The 12,909-nt window shown below is 40.2% G+C and overlaps 2 protein-coding genes across 2 annotated transcripts in view; both read left to right on the plus strand.

The window, feature by feature from the left end:
- Positions 1–5,684, plus strand: part of SCLY (selenocysteine lyase) — a 31,693-nt gene extending 26,009 nt beyond the window's left edge. Inside the window, exon 14 of the mRNA XM_048505184.1 lies at positions 5,573–5,684. The gene's annotated coding sequence lies outside the window, so the exon portion shown is untranslated. The remainder of the gene's footprint in view (positions 1–5,572) is intronic.
- On the plus strand, positions 5,593–9,739 carry ESPNL (espin like). Its single transcript, XM_048505177.1, has 3 exons — positions 5,593–5,685; positions 5,998–6,195; positions 7,358–9,739. Exons 2-3 carry the CDS (start codon positions 6,049–6,051, stop codon positions 8,933–8,935), a joined length of 1,725 nt encoding a protein of 574 aa, XP_048361134.1. The 5' UTR covers positions 5,593–5,685; positions 5,998–6,048; the 3' UTR covers positions 8,936–9,739.
- The last annotated feature ends 3,170 nt before the right edge of the window (positions 9,740–12,909 follow it).

The following is a 12,909-nucleotide window of genomic DNA, read 5'->3' on the forward strand; positions in this document are numbered from 1 at the left end:
ACAGACTAAAATGGTTATTTTTTGTTTCCAAGCCCAACAAGGGTCTTATCCTCTCTCTGTTAGCTCAGTTGGACAAGATGTGTGATCAGATCTCTGGATGTCTCTTAGGGCCTAAGAGTCCAACCTAAGGGTCCAGCTGAGCTAACAAAGGAAAGAAAGGATTTCTTATTTTATCTCCATGTAATCCTCCCTTATAGTTAGTAAACTCATTTATAAAAAGCAACTGAAAAATTCTGTCCTATTCTACTTTGCCAATATATGTAATACACCCAACAAATACACCCAGGCATCACACAAAAGACAGGGGGTGGAAGGGATCACCACCATTACATTCCCTGAGTGACATCATTGGGGTAAATCTCTAGCTCTCAGCTTAACCTACTTCACAAGCATGTTGTGAAGTTACATAACCTCTGGCTAATAGTTGGGACTGGCAGATCAAGAATCAATATCTGCCTTTTCCCAAATGATAAAAATTTGCACCAACAGTGAAATGTTTAGTTCAGTTTGGTCGCTGCATCTTAAGATGGGGATACAGAAATGTAAGGAGGAAATCATGTTTAAAGGTAAGTGCTCTATTAAGGTCCAAGCATCAAATTAAGGGAACTAAAATGAAGATCCATGTTTGGTGACTGATCCACTGCTGTGGACACATTAGAGCTCAATACAGTATTTTAGAGCAGTGCGGTTGGTGTGACCTACTAGTTGGATTTAAACTGGTAGATGATGGGAAGGGGGATCATTAAATATTTTTAGATGTTTTAATTTAATGTTAACAACACATTTTGAATTTGCGACTTTTTTATTTTCATTCACTTCAAGGGTCTGGGACTACCTTGTACAAACAGGGTGTTTGTTGTGAGGGGGGAGGGAAAGGAGATTGTAAGCCCCTTTGAGTCTCCTACAGGAGAGAAAGGGGGGATATAAATCCAAACTCTTCTTCTTCTTCTACTTGAAATAAAATAAATATATGCTTAGGAAACAAAGAAGTTTCTTCTGAAATAATACTTGAACATCTAATTTCTTTGAACATTCTTAGTAGGCAAGTGACAGTGAGGATCTCCCTGACCCCAACTAATTGCTCTGAGTTCATTCGTCTCATGACTCACGGTTTTATTCTAACCCCTTAGTTGAATTACACTGTGGTAACTTATACCTGCCAATCCATTATATCCATATATAATGAATGTATGGAGGATACTCTGATGAAAGAAGTTGTTCATGTATGTAAATCTTTGCTGAGGAATCTGGGAGAGGGTAGGAAGCAACTACATTAGCCTTGAGTGCCTGGGAAGATGGAGGATGTCTCAGACAGTCCCTGGGACTCATCCTGCTAGCCTCTAGATCTGCACTGGCCATGAAGCTAGAACATCTGAACTAAGACACTGAGAAGAATCTTATTGTTTGGTCTCTGCTAAATCCAGCTGAACACTCGCCCTTTGGAAAAAAGTCCTAGATTTTAGGAAAGGAACTGAAAAAGAAGAAAGGTGAAGACAGTTTGGGAAGCAGAGAAATCCAGATGTATCCTGCCTTCTGCCGCTAAAAAAGCTCCTGCCTCTCTGCATATCCCTGCCATCTGATGCCCAACCTTCAAATATTAATGTAATGCTAATTGTGACTCCCTGACCTCCACTCTTTCTCCTGGCATTTGCCACACAATGCAGTCTCTACCTTCCTCTAGACGGGACTGAGGTCTCTAGTTTCTGTGCTGTTGAAGACTAATTATTCACTGGTCAGTGAAATTCTGACCTTCTTAAGGACCAGATCTAATCACAGCAGTATTTGTTCATCTTCTATGTTGTGTTCTAAATGGGCCTGCAAGACACAGGGCCGGCATGATTGGTATGTACCTTTTTAATAATTTCATAATTTCTGTTGACATTTTTCCTGAGCAGGGCTGTAGCTCACAGAGAGCATGGAGCCTCCTGCTGGTGATGGTGGGGCTACCATCTTTTTGTGAATTCCATCTCTACTGTAAGACTAAAAATGTACTGTCTCATTCTCAATATGCAAGCACCATTCAAAATGTGTCAGTGTCTTGAATTCTGATCTTTTCAGAATAATTACTTTTGAGTTTATTCTCTGGCATGCAAATTGTCTCGCTGAATTAGAATTTTCCAAGTTTAGAATCTGTATTTCTACTGCTTGGACCAGTAGACCAATCTTGTCAGATCTCAGAAGCTAAGTAGGATTGGCCCTGGATAGCATTTGTATGGGAAACCACCAAGGAAGTCTAGGGTTGCTACATAGAGGCACACAAAGGCAAACCACTTCCGAAACTCTCTTGCCTTGAGAACCCTCTGAGATCACCATACATTGTGACTTGATGGCACTTTATATACACACACATCTTGGGCTAGGAGTATTGCAGTTAATTGGTGGGATGAAAGTTACAGGCATGTTGTTGATTATTTGAGATTATTTTGCTTCGGATGCAATGTTGTAACAAGGAATGAAAAAGAAATTTCCAGGTAGTATTTCCTTTAAATAAGAATAGGCAGTTTTTGATTAGTAAATTGCTTGTTAGTATTTCCTTTTATATATCAAAAAGACACCTGTCTAGAAGTTCTAGTGCTATATAAACACATTTCAGTTTAATGGTTAAAAAGTAGAGGATTAATCAACTAAACACTCTTTAACTGGATGACAGTCCTTCAGTGTTCAATAGCACTATCTGCACACACATCACCCCCACCCCACCCCATTTAAGGGCCAGAATGATCAGACTCTGGGTCTGGGTCTGTATAGTGTCTGTGAATAGACCTGTGGTGTTGGCAGGGAGAGAGTATTGGGGGGAAAGGACCATACTCTAGCCATAGAGGAGAATTATCTTTTAGGGAGAGAAGAATTCCTAGCCCAGGTACTAATAACAGCTAATTCTTCTTTTGGACAGAGCAGGTAGAACTGAGGGAACTAAGTGAAAGTCTGGATCAGAGAGGGACAGTTCTCAGGTCAGGAAGGAAATCTTACACTGTGTGTGTGAGAAGAATCTCCATCCCTAGTTCTAAGAAGGAATTACTTCAAACATTGTGAAGTGATCCAAAAGTTCAGGGAAGTTAGAAGGGTTGACACTCTTTTTGATATAGTTTACAGGCACCAGAGTTAACATGTGAATCTCTAGATATAAGCTCAAGACAAAGCTGTGTAACATCTAGAAGTCTACTGTATTTCAAAAACTCTGAGCAACAGAAATCAAATCAAACAGCAAAACACCATCTGAGCTGTACTTCAAGAGCATCTTCATATCTGTACATAAAACTGTACAGATCTTTCCTTCATATCTGTACATAAAACTGTACAGATCTTTCCTTTCTGTCTTATCCTATTCCCAAAAGATGTTTAATAAAATTCTATTATTTTATTTATTGAACTTTTTTAAAAAAAGAAAAAAAGCCTCTAGCTCTGTTATCTGAGGTAAAACAGAATGAGTGGAGTGGGAGCACCTAAGTTCCCTAAACTGGTTCAGATATACCGTAGGTTTATTTTAAAGAAGTACAGAATGAGACAATATGGAGAAGACCTCCAGAAATTTACATTCATAGACGCATATTTAATAAAAATTCTACTACTTTATTCGTCAAAAAAAATTTACAAGACAGAAAAAAGGCCTCCAACTATTGGCTAAAACAGCAGAGTTTGCCCAGGAATGGAAGCGTAACATTGAGTGCAGTAAAAATCAGACCTCCCAAAAAGTAAATTGCAAAAAGGTAAAACTTACATTTATTTAAGTAGATTCTGTTCACATTCCTGTTGCAGTTGAAAGAGAGCTAGAAATCCTAATCTAAAGAATATACTTCCCTATACAAGTGGGCAGCTATTTCCGGCATTACGTGAGTGCTGAGTGTGAGTATGGAATATTTGCTTCTACAGGAGAGACCTGTAGAAGCATCTGACTCCATGCAGATGCTTGTGGAAAGTGAGACAAAGGCTACTGAGAGAGAAGAAAGAGAGGTCAGAGGTCAACTCTCAGGTACAGGCAAAGAGAGGACATCTCACCAAGAGATAACATGTATACAGCACCCCCCAATGTCCAGGCATGCTGAGTTGCTCTCACTCCAACACTAGCATGGTTATTATCTAAGGTAAAATGGAGTGAGTGAAAGGGATGGAGACCACCTCAGTTCCCCAAACTGCTTCAGATATGCATTTGTTTTAAAGAAGTACAAGGTGGGACAATCTGGGGGAGACACCCAAAAGGTTACATCCATGCATAAATACTCATCTCTCTATATAAAAAGCTAACAGTGACTTTGTTAGTCACTCCCTAACGCCGAAACGGCTGGACGGATCGCCCCCAAATTTTCACATGACGTTCCTCCCTGTTGTGGGCAGGTAATCGGACCTTCAAATTGCTGAAAGTCCATACCTGAGCCAGGTAAAATGTCTTTTTCCTGGCGCACCAGGCCATGAAGCTTATGTGTTTAACTGTCACCCTTAGAATGTTCGTGCAGCCTGTCTGTCTGTGGCCTGAGGGCTTGGTATGAGGGCTTAGAATGTTCGCGCAGATGGGCAGAGATGAGCATTGAAGACAGCAAATAGGTAACACTGTTAGGTAATATGACTGGAAGTGAAACACATACAAACTTTGCCGTGTGAGACACCAGGTGGGGTTTCCCCCCTCACACGCAGGTAACTTTCACTCTCTGTGCCTCACCCACTGCTACCACATAACACACATACTTTCATACACATCCAGCTCATCCTCACACACCTCACTCTGCCCTCCCTCACATCCAACCACCACTTACCCACTTCCTCACCCATATTCGCCACAGCTCTCTTTTACTAAAAGGGAGCTAGAGTTTGCCTTTTTCTTCTAAGAATATCTGCAGGGTGGGGGCAAACCAACACTACTGGCTCCGCTTCTTTTGCACATGGCCCTTTAAGAACCCAGGGAGCTGGCCTTGATCTGAACGCCTCACCACCCTGTGGCTGGAATCTTCAGAGGTGTATCACAAAGAGAAGTCTGCCAGCATGATACAGCTGTGAGCCAATCAAGAATATGTCAAGAATATTTAGTGTCATGGGGTGACATTCAAATTTGTTTTATTTTACTAATAAACAGGTCATTAAAATTTTAGTGGGTCACGAAGGAGAGGTATTAAAATAACCGGGCCATGGGGAAAAAAGTTTGGGAAATGCTGCTCTAGCACTTTGGACATTTGAGATGGTTATTAAATTAGACTCAGCAGCAACAATTTCTTAAACATAATTGTCATGCATTACTGATTTTGAGACTTTGAGCCATATTTATAGGTGGTGTCTTAAAGTTCATCCTGGTGTAATTCCCATGTATCATTAAGCCATTTTGATGTACTTATATAAAATGTTTCCCAGTTAAAATGGTTAATAGTGTGGATGTCTACATTTTTTTACATTGGCTCATTAAAGTGAGAAAATTCACCCATAGAACAGGAATGTTTAGGATTACCCATGAAAGACACTAGCATTTGTTAAGGTTTCAACATGGAACTTTGGGTTAGTAAGCCATGCTGACTCTTGATTAAAGACAAAGGCAGTTTAAAATGCAATTTAAATTAACAAATAAATGTATATTTGTCTTTTATTCCAGCTCCAAAGATCTCTACCATACTGAAAGTGCATGAATCCAAGAAATCGGTAGCTGAACAAAAGATCAATAAATCTCTTCAGAAGGCCAAGATAACAGCATTGTTTTCAAACTCTGTAGGTTGGACAGCAATAATTAATGTTTCTCTATTATCTGTACTTTTCTTATTCTGTGATCTCCCCCAGGGGATCTTGTCTCTCCACATCCATTCTAAGAATTATTTCACTAACTTCTATTACGTTAGACCTGGTCATTTATCTGACCTAGGGACCAAACTAATATCTACAGCAGTAGCCTCAACTTCTGCTCTTGGTAGCCCCCCTTTGATTGCTTTGGGCTGCAGTTTAATGGTTTGAGGGGAAGTCCTAGCATATCCTTCTTTAAACTGAGGTAAAGGCCCTTTACAAATACAGCCATCTTCCGTGCAGGATGAAAAGAGAGAGCAATCAGAAGCCACCGTACCAAGCACTCTCCTCATAATGCTGGATGAGGTGGGAGCCTCAGACATTGATGCCCTTGTGCCTACCCACGATGAGCGAGGATGTTCCATCCCAGAGTGGAAGCGGCAGGTGATGGTGAGGAAGTTGCAAGCCCAGCTGACATCTGAAGAAGGAATGAGCAGGAAGGTACTATACTGAGTTAACAGTAGGAAAAAGTATCACTGCACTGCCTTTCCTATACTGCCTGACTTCCCAACAGCTGCTTATTTGACTTCATATGTTTTTAAAATTAAAATTCCAGTAACTCCATTTTGACTGTTTCATTCCATGTGCCTGTGTAATGGAAACCCTTTTCTTGATTTTAATGCAATAGCACCCATAAATCTACCCTGTTACTGTAAGAACAGATTGACAAAGCATGTATGCAGTGTTTACGTTTGTTTTTGCTTTTTTGTACATGTGTCTTGCTCAATAACCAAGGGTAGACAGAGGATTTATAGAGCCCTGGGCAATATCCCAAAACCAGCCCAGCTAGGTAGAGTAGGTAGAGTCAACAGAAAATGTTCTAGCTATTCCAATCTAGAGTGCAATCAGAATTGCAGAAACAGATCTGGGTTTTGCTGAAGAAAGTAAAGCACACCAAGTTTCAGACAAATTAAGTCATATATATGGAAAAGAGAAGTTGCAGGGCCAGAGTGGCAGTGTGTGTGTGTGGGAGAGAGAGATCTCTGTAATGTCTGTGCTTGTGTAGAGATGCTATGGAGAGAAAAGGGGGAGAGGCAGAAGAGGAAGCAATGGCAGCAGTGAGCAGTATGGAGACATTCCCATCTTCTCCCAGACTCACGGCTGCTTCCATGTCACCCACGTAGAATTCAACCTTAGTTGTCCTAATTTGAATCATGCCATCGTAAATCCCCTCCCCTCCCTCCCTCCCTCCCTCCAAAGATGGGACATACTTATGTCATGCTGAGTTATACCCATGTGGCCATATTTAGAAGTGGAAACCATGCCACAGATGATGTATATAAATTAGGCTTTCCTGCAGGGTAACATTTGATTAGTTTGGGTAGATGCAGTTCCTTAAACATGATTGTGTGTAGGGTCTCTTAAATATCATCCACATGTAGATATGAAGATATGTAGTCCTTTGATAGAGATTGTTTTTTATTATTATTAGATGGTGCTTCTACCAGTGATTTGGAGTTGATGACACATAAGATGATTTCTAATTCTATATTTATCAGATTACTTGTTTGACTACTAATTTGGAGACCATTGGGGGAAGGGACTTGAACTTATCTTGTCACAATTCTGAATCACATCTTCCTTGCTTTCTTTCCTTATCCAGAACAAGGAAGGCTGTGCTCTGGACCAAGATGATTGGCAGTATTCCCAGGCACACAATGCCATCCTGGGTCCCTATGGGGAGCTCCTGACTGAGGATGACCTTCTGTATTTAGAAAAGCAGATTGAGAAACTGCAGATAAGGAAGAGGTGCCAGGAGTATGAGAGTGAGCTAGGACACCTGACAGAGGAACTGCAGACAGTTCTCCCATCTCCCATTGTCAATATCACAGTCAACACTCAGTTTCTGCAGGAAGGATCTAAGGACAACATCCAGGAGCTCCCTGCCTGGTGCAGCCAGATGTCTGGCGTGGTGAAAAGCATGTCTCTCTTGCTCAACAACATCGGTGGAATGAAAAAAGAGGAGACTGAGACACCAGCTCCAAAGGTTCATCCTATGTCAAGAAAGGCTGATGTTATTTCTGGAGGGTCTGCCAGGAGAGAGATCCTGGAATGTGGTGTTTCGGTAAAAAAGCTAAGGGGCAGTTTTGAGAAAAAAGCTCTCTTGGGACAAGACAAAACCTTTGAACTCCAACGATTGAAAGGCATGCCCTGGGAACATGGGACAGGTAAGGAGAAAAACCAACCAATATTATCATACATTTGTGAGGGCAAGAAGAAATGTCTTTGTAAGAACGACGGGTTTGGAGATGTGGAGAATGCCAGTGATTCTGGCATCAGCTGTGAGGAATCCACTTCTGAGATGACTGGCTCTCCTGTCTCCATAGCAGAGTCTAGCATACTCCGAAAGGAACGTATTGTGCTGCTTTTTTTAAGTCACTGGAAGAAATCTGCCTACACTCCGTCCATGAAGCTCATGGCTAGGAAGACTGTTAAATCCTCAACCCCTGTGAAGATGGGTCTGGTAGAGGTTATGGCAGACGTTAAAAAACAGCAAGCTCCTATGCAAAAACCGTTGGTGGAAATGAGCAAGCTTGGTCATTTAGTTCGACAGAGATATGCTATCAAAAATCTAATTGATTGCTGGAAGGGCATAATCTCTCTTGTACCCTCTCAGCAGATCAGCCGCCTCAAGCACCAGCGGCACACGGTGTATTCCCCAGAACAATTTCTCCCATACGTGAATGGTAAGCCTGTTGATTACAACAGCTTAACCCTTGACCTGTTTATGCTGGGCTATTTCCACATCCTAGAGTTGGACCTCTCCCCAGAAGAACGGAAGAGAAGGCATCTGCTTTGCTTTGAAGTCTTTGACCACTTGGGAAGGTATCAATGGGAAACAGTGCGTGCCTTTCACAAAGCAGTGATTGATGAGATAGCTGCAGGCAAAAGAGGCTGGAAAGATTGCTTTGAGGACATTAAGACAAGGTTTTTCGGTAACCCAGCCAATAACAAGGAACTCAAAACATCATCTGTTGAAACAAATCTGAAATCAGCATCCAGCAATAGGGTCCAGAGTGTGGTTCTTGAGCAAGGAGATAATGTTCCATGGAAATACTTTGAGCTGGGAAGCTTCAGTAATGATGAAATCTGCAGATACATTGCAAGGAGCTTTGCCTTCTGGAAAGAAAAAGAAGCAGAGATGTTCAGTTTTGAGGATTCAGGCCATCCTTTACATTAGTAGTCTTTATTTATTAATCAGAATCTATGATCCAGAATGCACAGAGGGGCCTGAAGCTCTGGAAAGACCAGCTATTTTTATCATTGTCATTTGACATATAATAATTATTTATTCCATGGACACTGCATGGAATAAGCAGACACAAACTGGTAATTTTGTAAGAAGCTAGAAGTGCCTCAAGACCAAAGAGCTGGGGTGGCGGGGCGCAAACCACATGTTACACTGCAGCCAAGGGTAACATAGTCATGGTGACCCCTTTTTCAGGCTATCTGGAGAAAGGACAGAAAGATAGAGGCTGCTTAATTCTTCCTTAACCAGTTGTTTTGCCTCTGAAATTTCCCTTGCCTTGGGTATTTTACCCTTTCCAGTGTTCCCAATCTGTGTTTACTTTGTAAGCAGAGGAATGAAATCCAGTGAGCATAAAGACAACCTAGTGGTGCTGAAGATGTTCAAGGGGAAATGAAAGGGTTAAGCACTCCTTCTGTCTTCACTCTTTATTTCCTTAGAGTAGGAGCCTCCGAGGATCCATTTACCAATTGTTTTAACTAATGTTTTCTGAAATGGCTTGAAGATATGTGTGTTGGTAGCATCTGAATGTCCACATGCATATCTCTTTGTTTTCTTAAAGACATGTTTGATCAGCCGCCATTTGAACAAGTAAAATAATAATGTATTTAATAATTAAAAAATTGCTAGGATTCCCATGTTCCAGACACTTTCCATTAAGCGTTGAAGGGCCAGTTAATGTATGTGTCACACACACAAGCCTTTATTGGCATTTAAAAACGGGACAAAGTTTTAAAACAAAACAAGGTTAAGAAATACAGTTAAAATTGCTAAAATTACTAATTTCCAGTATAAAATTTGCAACAGTTTCACAAAAGAGCACATCAGAGCTGTTCAGGAGATTGGGTATCTTATAACACTCATGCCACTGAGAACATTTCAAGAAAATGGAATTCATGTATTTCATGCGTATCTTATTGTATTTAGGGCATAGAAACAAAGAATGGTCAAGTGTTTCAACCGTAGTCCTATCACATGAACAAACTCTTTTAGAACGTTCCATATTCTCTTAAATCTTCCCTCCAACCGCAGAGCTGATGGCAGCACATTATTACATCTTTGCAGTAGCCAAGGCTACTCCCTCTGGGTTCAGGATTTATCCAGCCCAGGCTAAGATATGCTGCCATAATTCCACGCTCGCATGGGATGTCAATAATGTAGTCGGGAGAACAGGTTGTCTTGTGGCAGCCACGAGTCAAATTATGAAAATCAAGATCCAAGAGCCTATTCTTAACTAGTATGAAGGAAGGCTTCCACCTTTGGCGAAGGCATAAGGAGTGATTCCAAGGGGAAACCAATTAGCTTCAACCTTTCTAAAGATCCAAGAGTATACCATTCTGAAATAAAGTGATCTGATAACAGAGAGGGAATATAGCTATTGGATCCCACACCTAGAAAATGTATATGCAGCCAGTATATTTTATGGCCCTTATCCATGCCAAGGTTTCTAGAGTTGTTTGGCCCATCTCAATGCACAACGCAGCATAAGGCACACATCTAGGGAGCCCCCATTAATGGTTTCAGCGAGAGGAATTTGGAATGTACATAACCAATTAAATGATTTATTTTATTGCCTAGAATCCAAATGGGGAACGCTTTGTACAGTAGCAAGGAAGATGCCAATCCTAGCCTCAAAAAACCTTCAAAGCCGCGAGAGGAATGTATTGATTGCCTTTACTATAAAAAAAAGCTGATATATTGCTTTCTGTCATGATGGTATGTGCCGAGGTAGTTACTGCTAGTCTCTGTAGAGGGACCATGACAAATTATACCTATAGTAAATGCCAAAGGGATATCGGAAATATTTGGACTACTGCTCAATTTTGTGGCGCCTTTATGATTAGCCAGGACATGGGCTTCCAACTCTTAGCAAAAATGAGAACTTTAGTTTTAGCATAGGTTAATTTCCAGTCTGTTCTCTTAGCTTAATAATTAGCAAAAACTGTTACGTATTAGGCGTTTAAGGCCAATACTGGACAAGGACAATAACACTGCATCATCTGCACTTACAACATTAAAAGGAACATGGGTAAGATGTAATTTTAGGACTATGCTGCCCATTCACAGACACTTTTCTGCAAAGCACATGAGGTAAATCATTGAGGAATAAATTGAATAAAGTGATGGGAGCCAGTCATGCAACCTTGTTTTAACCCCACGAGGAGTACTAAGATTACACTGCTGGTTAACTGACCTTCCCCAGAGCATCTTAACTTGACAGAAACAGTGTTTGGTATACACAACTGATTGATCAGGAATAGAAGTCTGGGGGTCAACATTCAGATGACTTCATCTTGTCCCACAGGAGATTTCTGCTGTCACAGTATCAAAGGCTCCTTTTTAGGTCCAAATAAAAGCAGCAAAATAATTTAGAAGCCTTTGTAGTAGCATACTTATTTACCAGATGGGAGAGTACTAAACAGTGATCCAAGGTTGACTTATTTCTACAAAATCCTGCTTGCTCAGGTCCAATGATTTTAGTTTGATCCAGCCAAGTTTGCAATCTAATCAATAATAATTTTGAATAGAGCTTTCCAATTACCGATAGTAGACTAATTGGCCGGTAATTGGAAGGATCAGTAGGGTCTCCCTTTTTGTAGATTGGTACTAATATGGCTAATCGCCAGCTGTTTGGGATAACACCTGTGTTATTAATGATGGTAAACACTGATATGATGGTAAACAATGATGGTAAACACTAATGATGGTAAACACTGTGTCCTGATATGATGCATTTGGATAATTTATTGAGATTTCATTGTTTTCAGATTTTTATATCTGCTGTGATTACATTTGTTTTCCCATTTTTCAAGTTATGACTATGTGAAACAAAAGAAGTGTGGTCTAGATTTGTTCATTTTCTATGTGTTTACTATAAACAATGTACCTACAAAGTAGTACAATCTAAAAATGCCTCTAAGCCCTGTTCCTATTATTTTCCTGAAGTTTTCTAAGAGAAGGTTTGTGCTAAAGGGCCCACAGTCTTTGGCTCTGTTCTTGGTACATGCTGAATTCCTTAGAGCGCTGTTCACTTATACCAATGAATGAGAATATATGAATCTCATGTTTACATTACTTGGATGGACTGAACATCTGAATTAATGTTCTTATATAAGTGTTTCATTTTGTAATTGTATATTTTTAAAAGTTACACTTCTTTCTATTTTTAAACAACTCCAGGTTTTAATAAAAAATTATCTCAACAAAAAAAATTATTACAATGAAATGATTAGTAATACATAGTTGAAATCATTATACAAAATGCAGTTTTAGCTTAAAATTTTCCCCCAGAAACAAAAAAATGATATTCATTTGTCCCAAGGAATATAATAGAGCAATAGCTAAGAGGAGGAGCCTTTGATTCAAACATTACCTCTGCTATAAACTCACAGGGAACCAGAGGCACATATTGTCAGACTTTGCCACCATTTGCAGTAAGGGATAATAGTACCAGCATACCTTACTGTTGTAAGGATTATTTATTTATTACAACTATACCTCCTTTCTGCCACTGCACTCCACATGATTTTCATTCACACTAGCACCTAGAATATAATGTATACAATACAAAAGTGCAAAAAAGGGATAGAAAAGGAAGAAGAAAATAGCTACACTCATGCACTAATTCTTACATAATCTATATAGCTGTTCTGTAATGATCAACTAGAATTAGGATTGCTCACTGCCTGAACAAAAAATGTCCCGTCTCTTTAACAGTAGCATAAGGCATGTTATTTACCAGTTGGTGTTGTTTATCTTCAGAAATGAAAACATTCAGCTGTCCATTTCCACACACTAAGCGTCTATTAAAGGGACAGAACATTTTTCTCCAGGTCTGCTGGTAACCCTAATAACCAGTTCAAGAGAAAGTTCTGAAGGGGAGGAGCCAAATGGCAGATGGTGCCAAG

Source organism: Sphaerodactylus townsendi, linkage group LG08, assembly GCF_021028975.2.
Source record: "Sphaerodactylus townsendi isolate TG3544 linkage group LG08, MPM_Stown_v2.3, whole genome shotgun sequence".
Lineage (NCBI taxonomy): Eukaryota > Metazoa > Chordata > Lepidosauria > Squamata > Sphaerodactylidae > Sphaerodactylus > Sphaerodactylus townsendi.

Coding starts and splice junctions, on each gene's coding strand:
- ESPNL (XM_048505177.1), top strand. CDS start 6,049: ATGCTGGATGAGGTGGGAGCCTCAGACATTGATGCCCTTGTGCCTACC. Junction 6,196..7,357: donor AAGAAGGAATGAGCAGGAAG/GTACTATACTGA, acceptor TTCCTTATCCAG/AACAAGGAAGGCTGTGCTCT.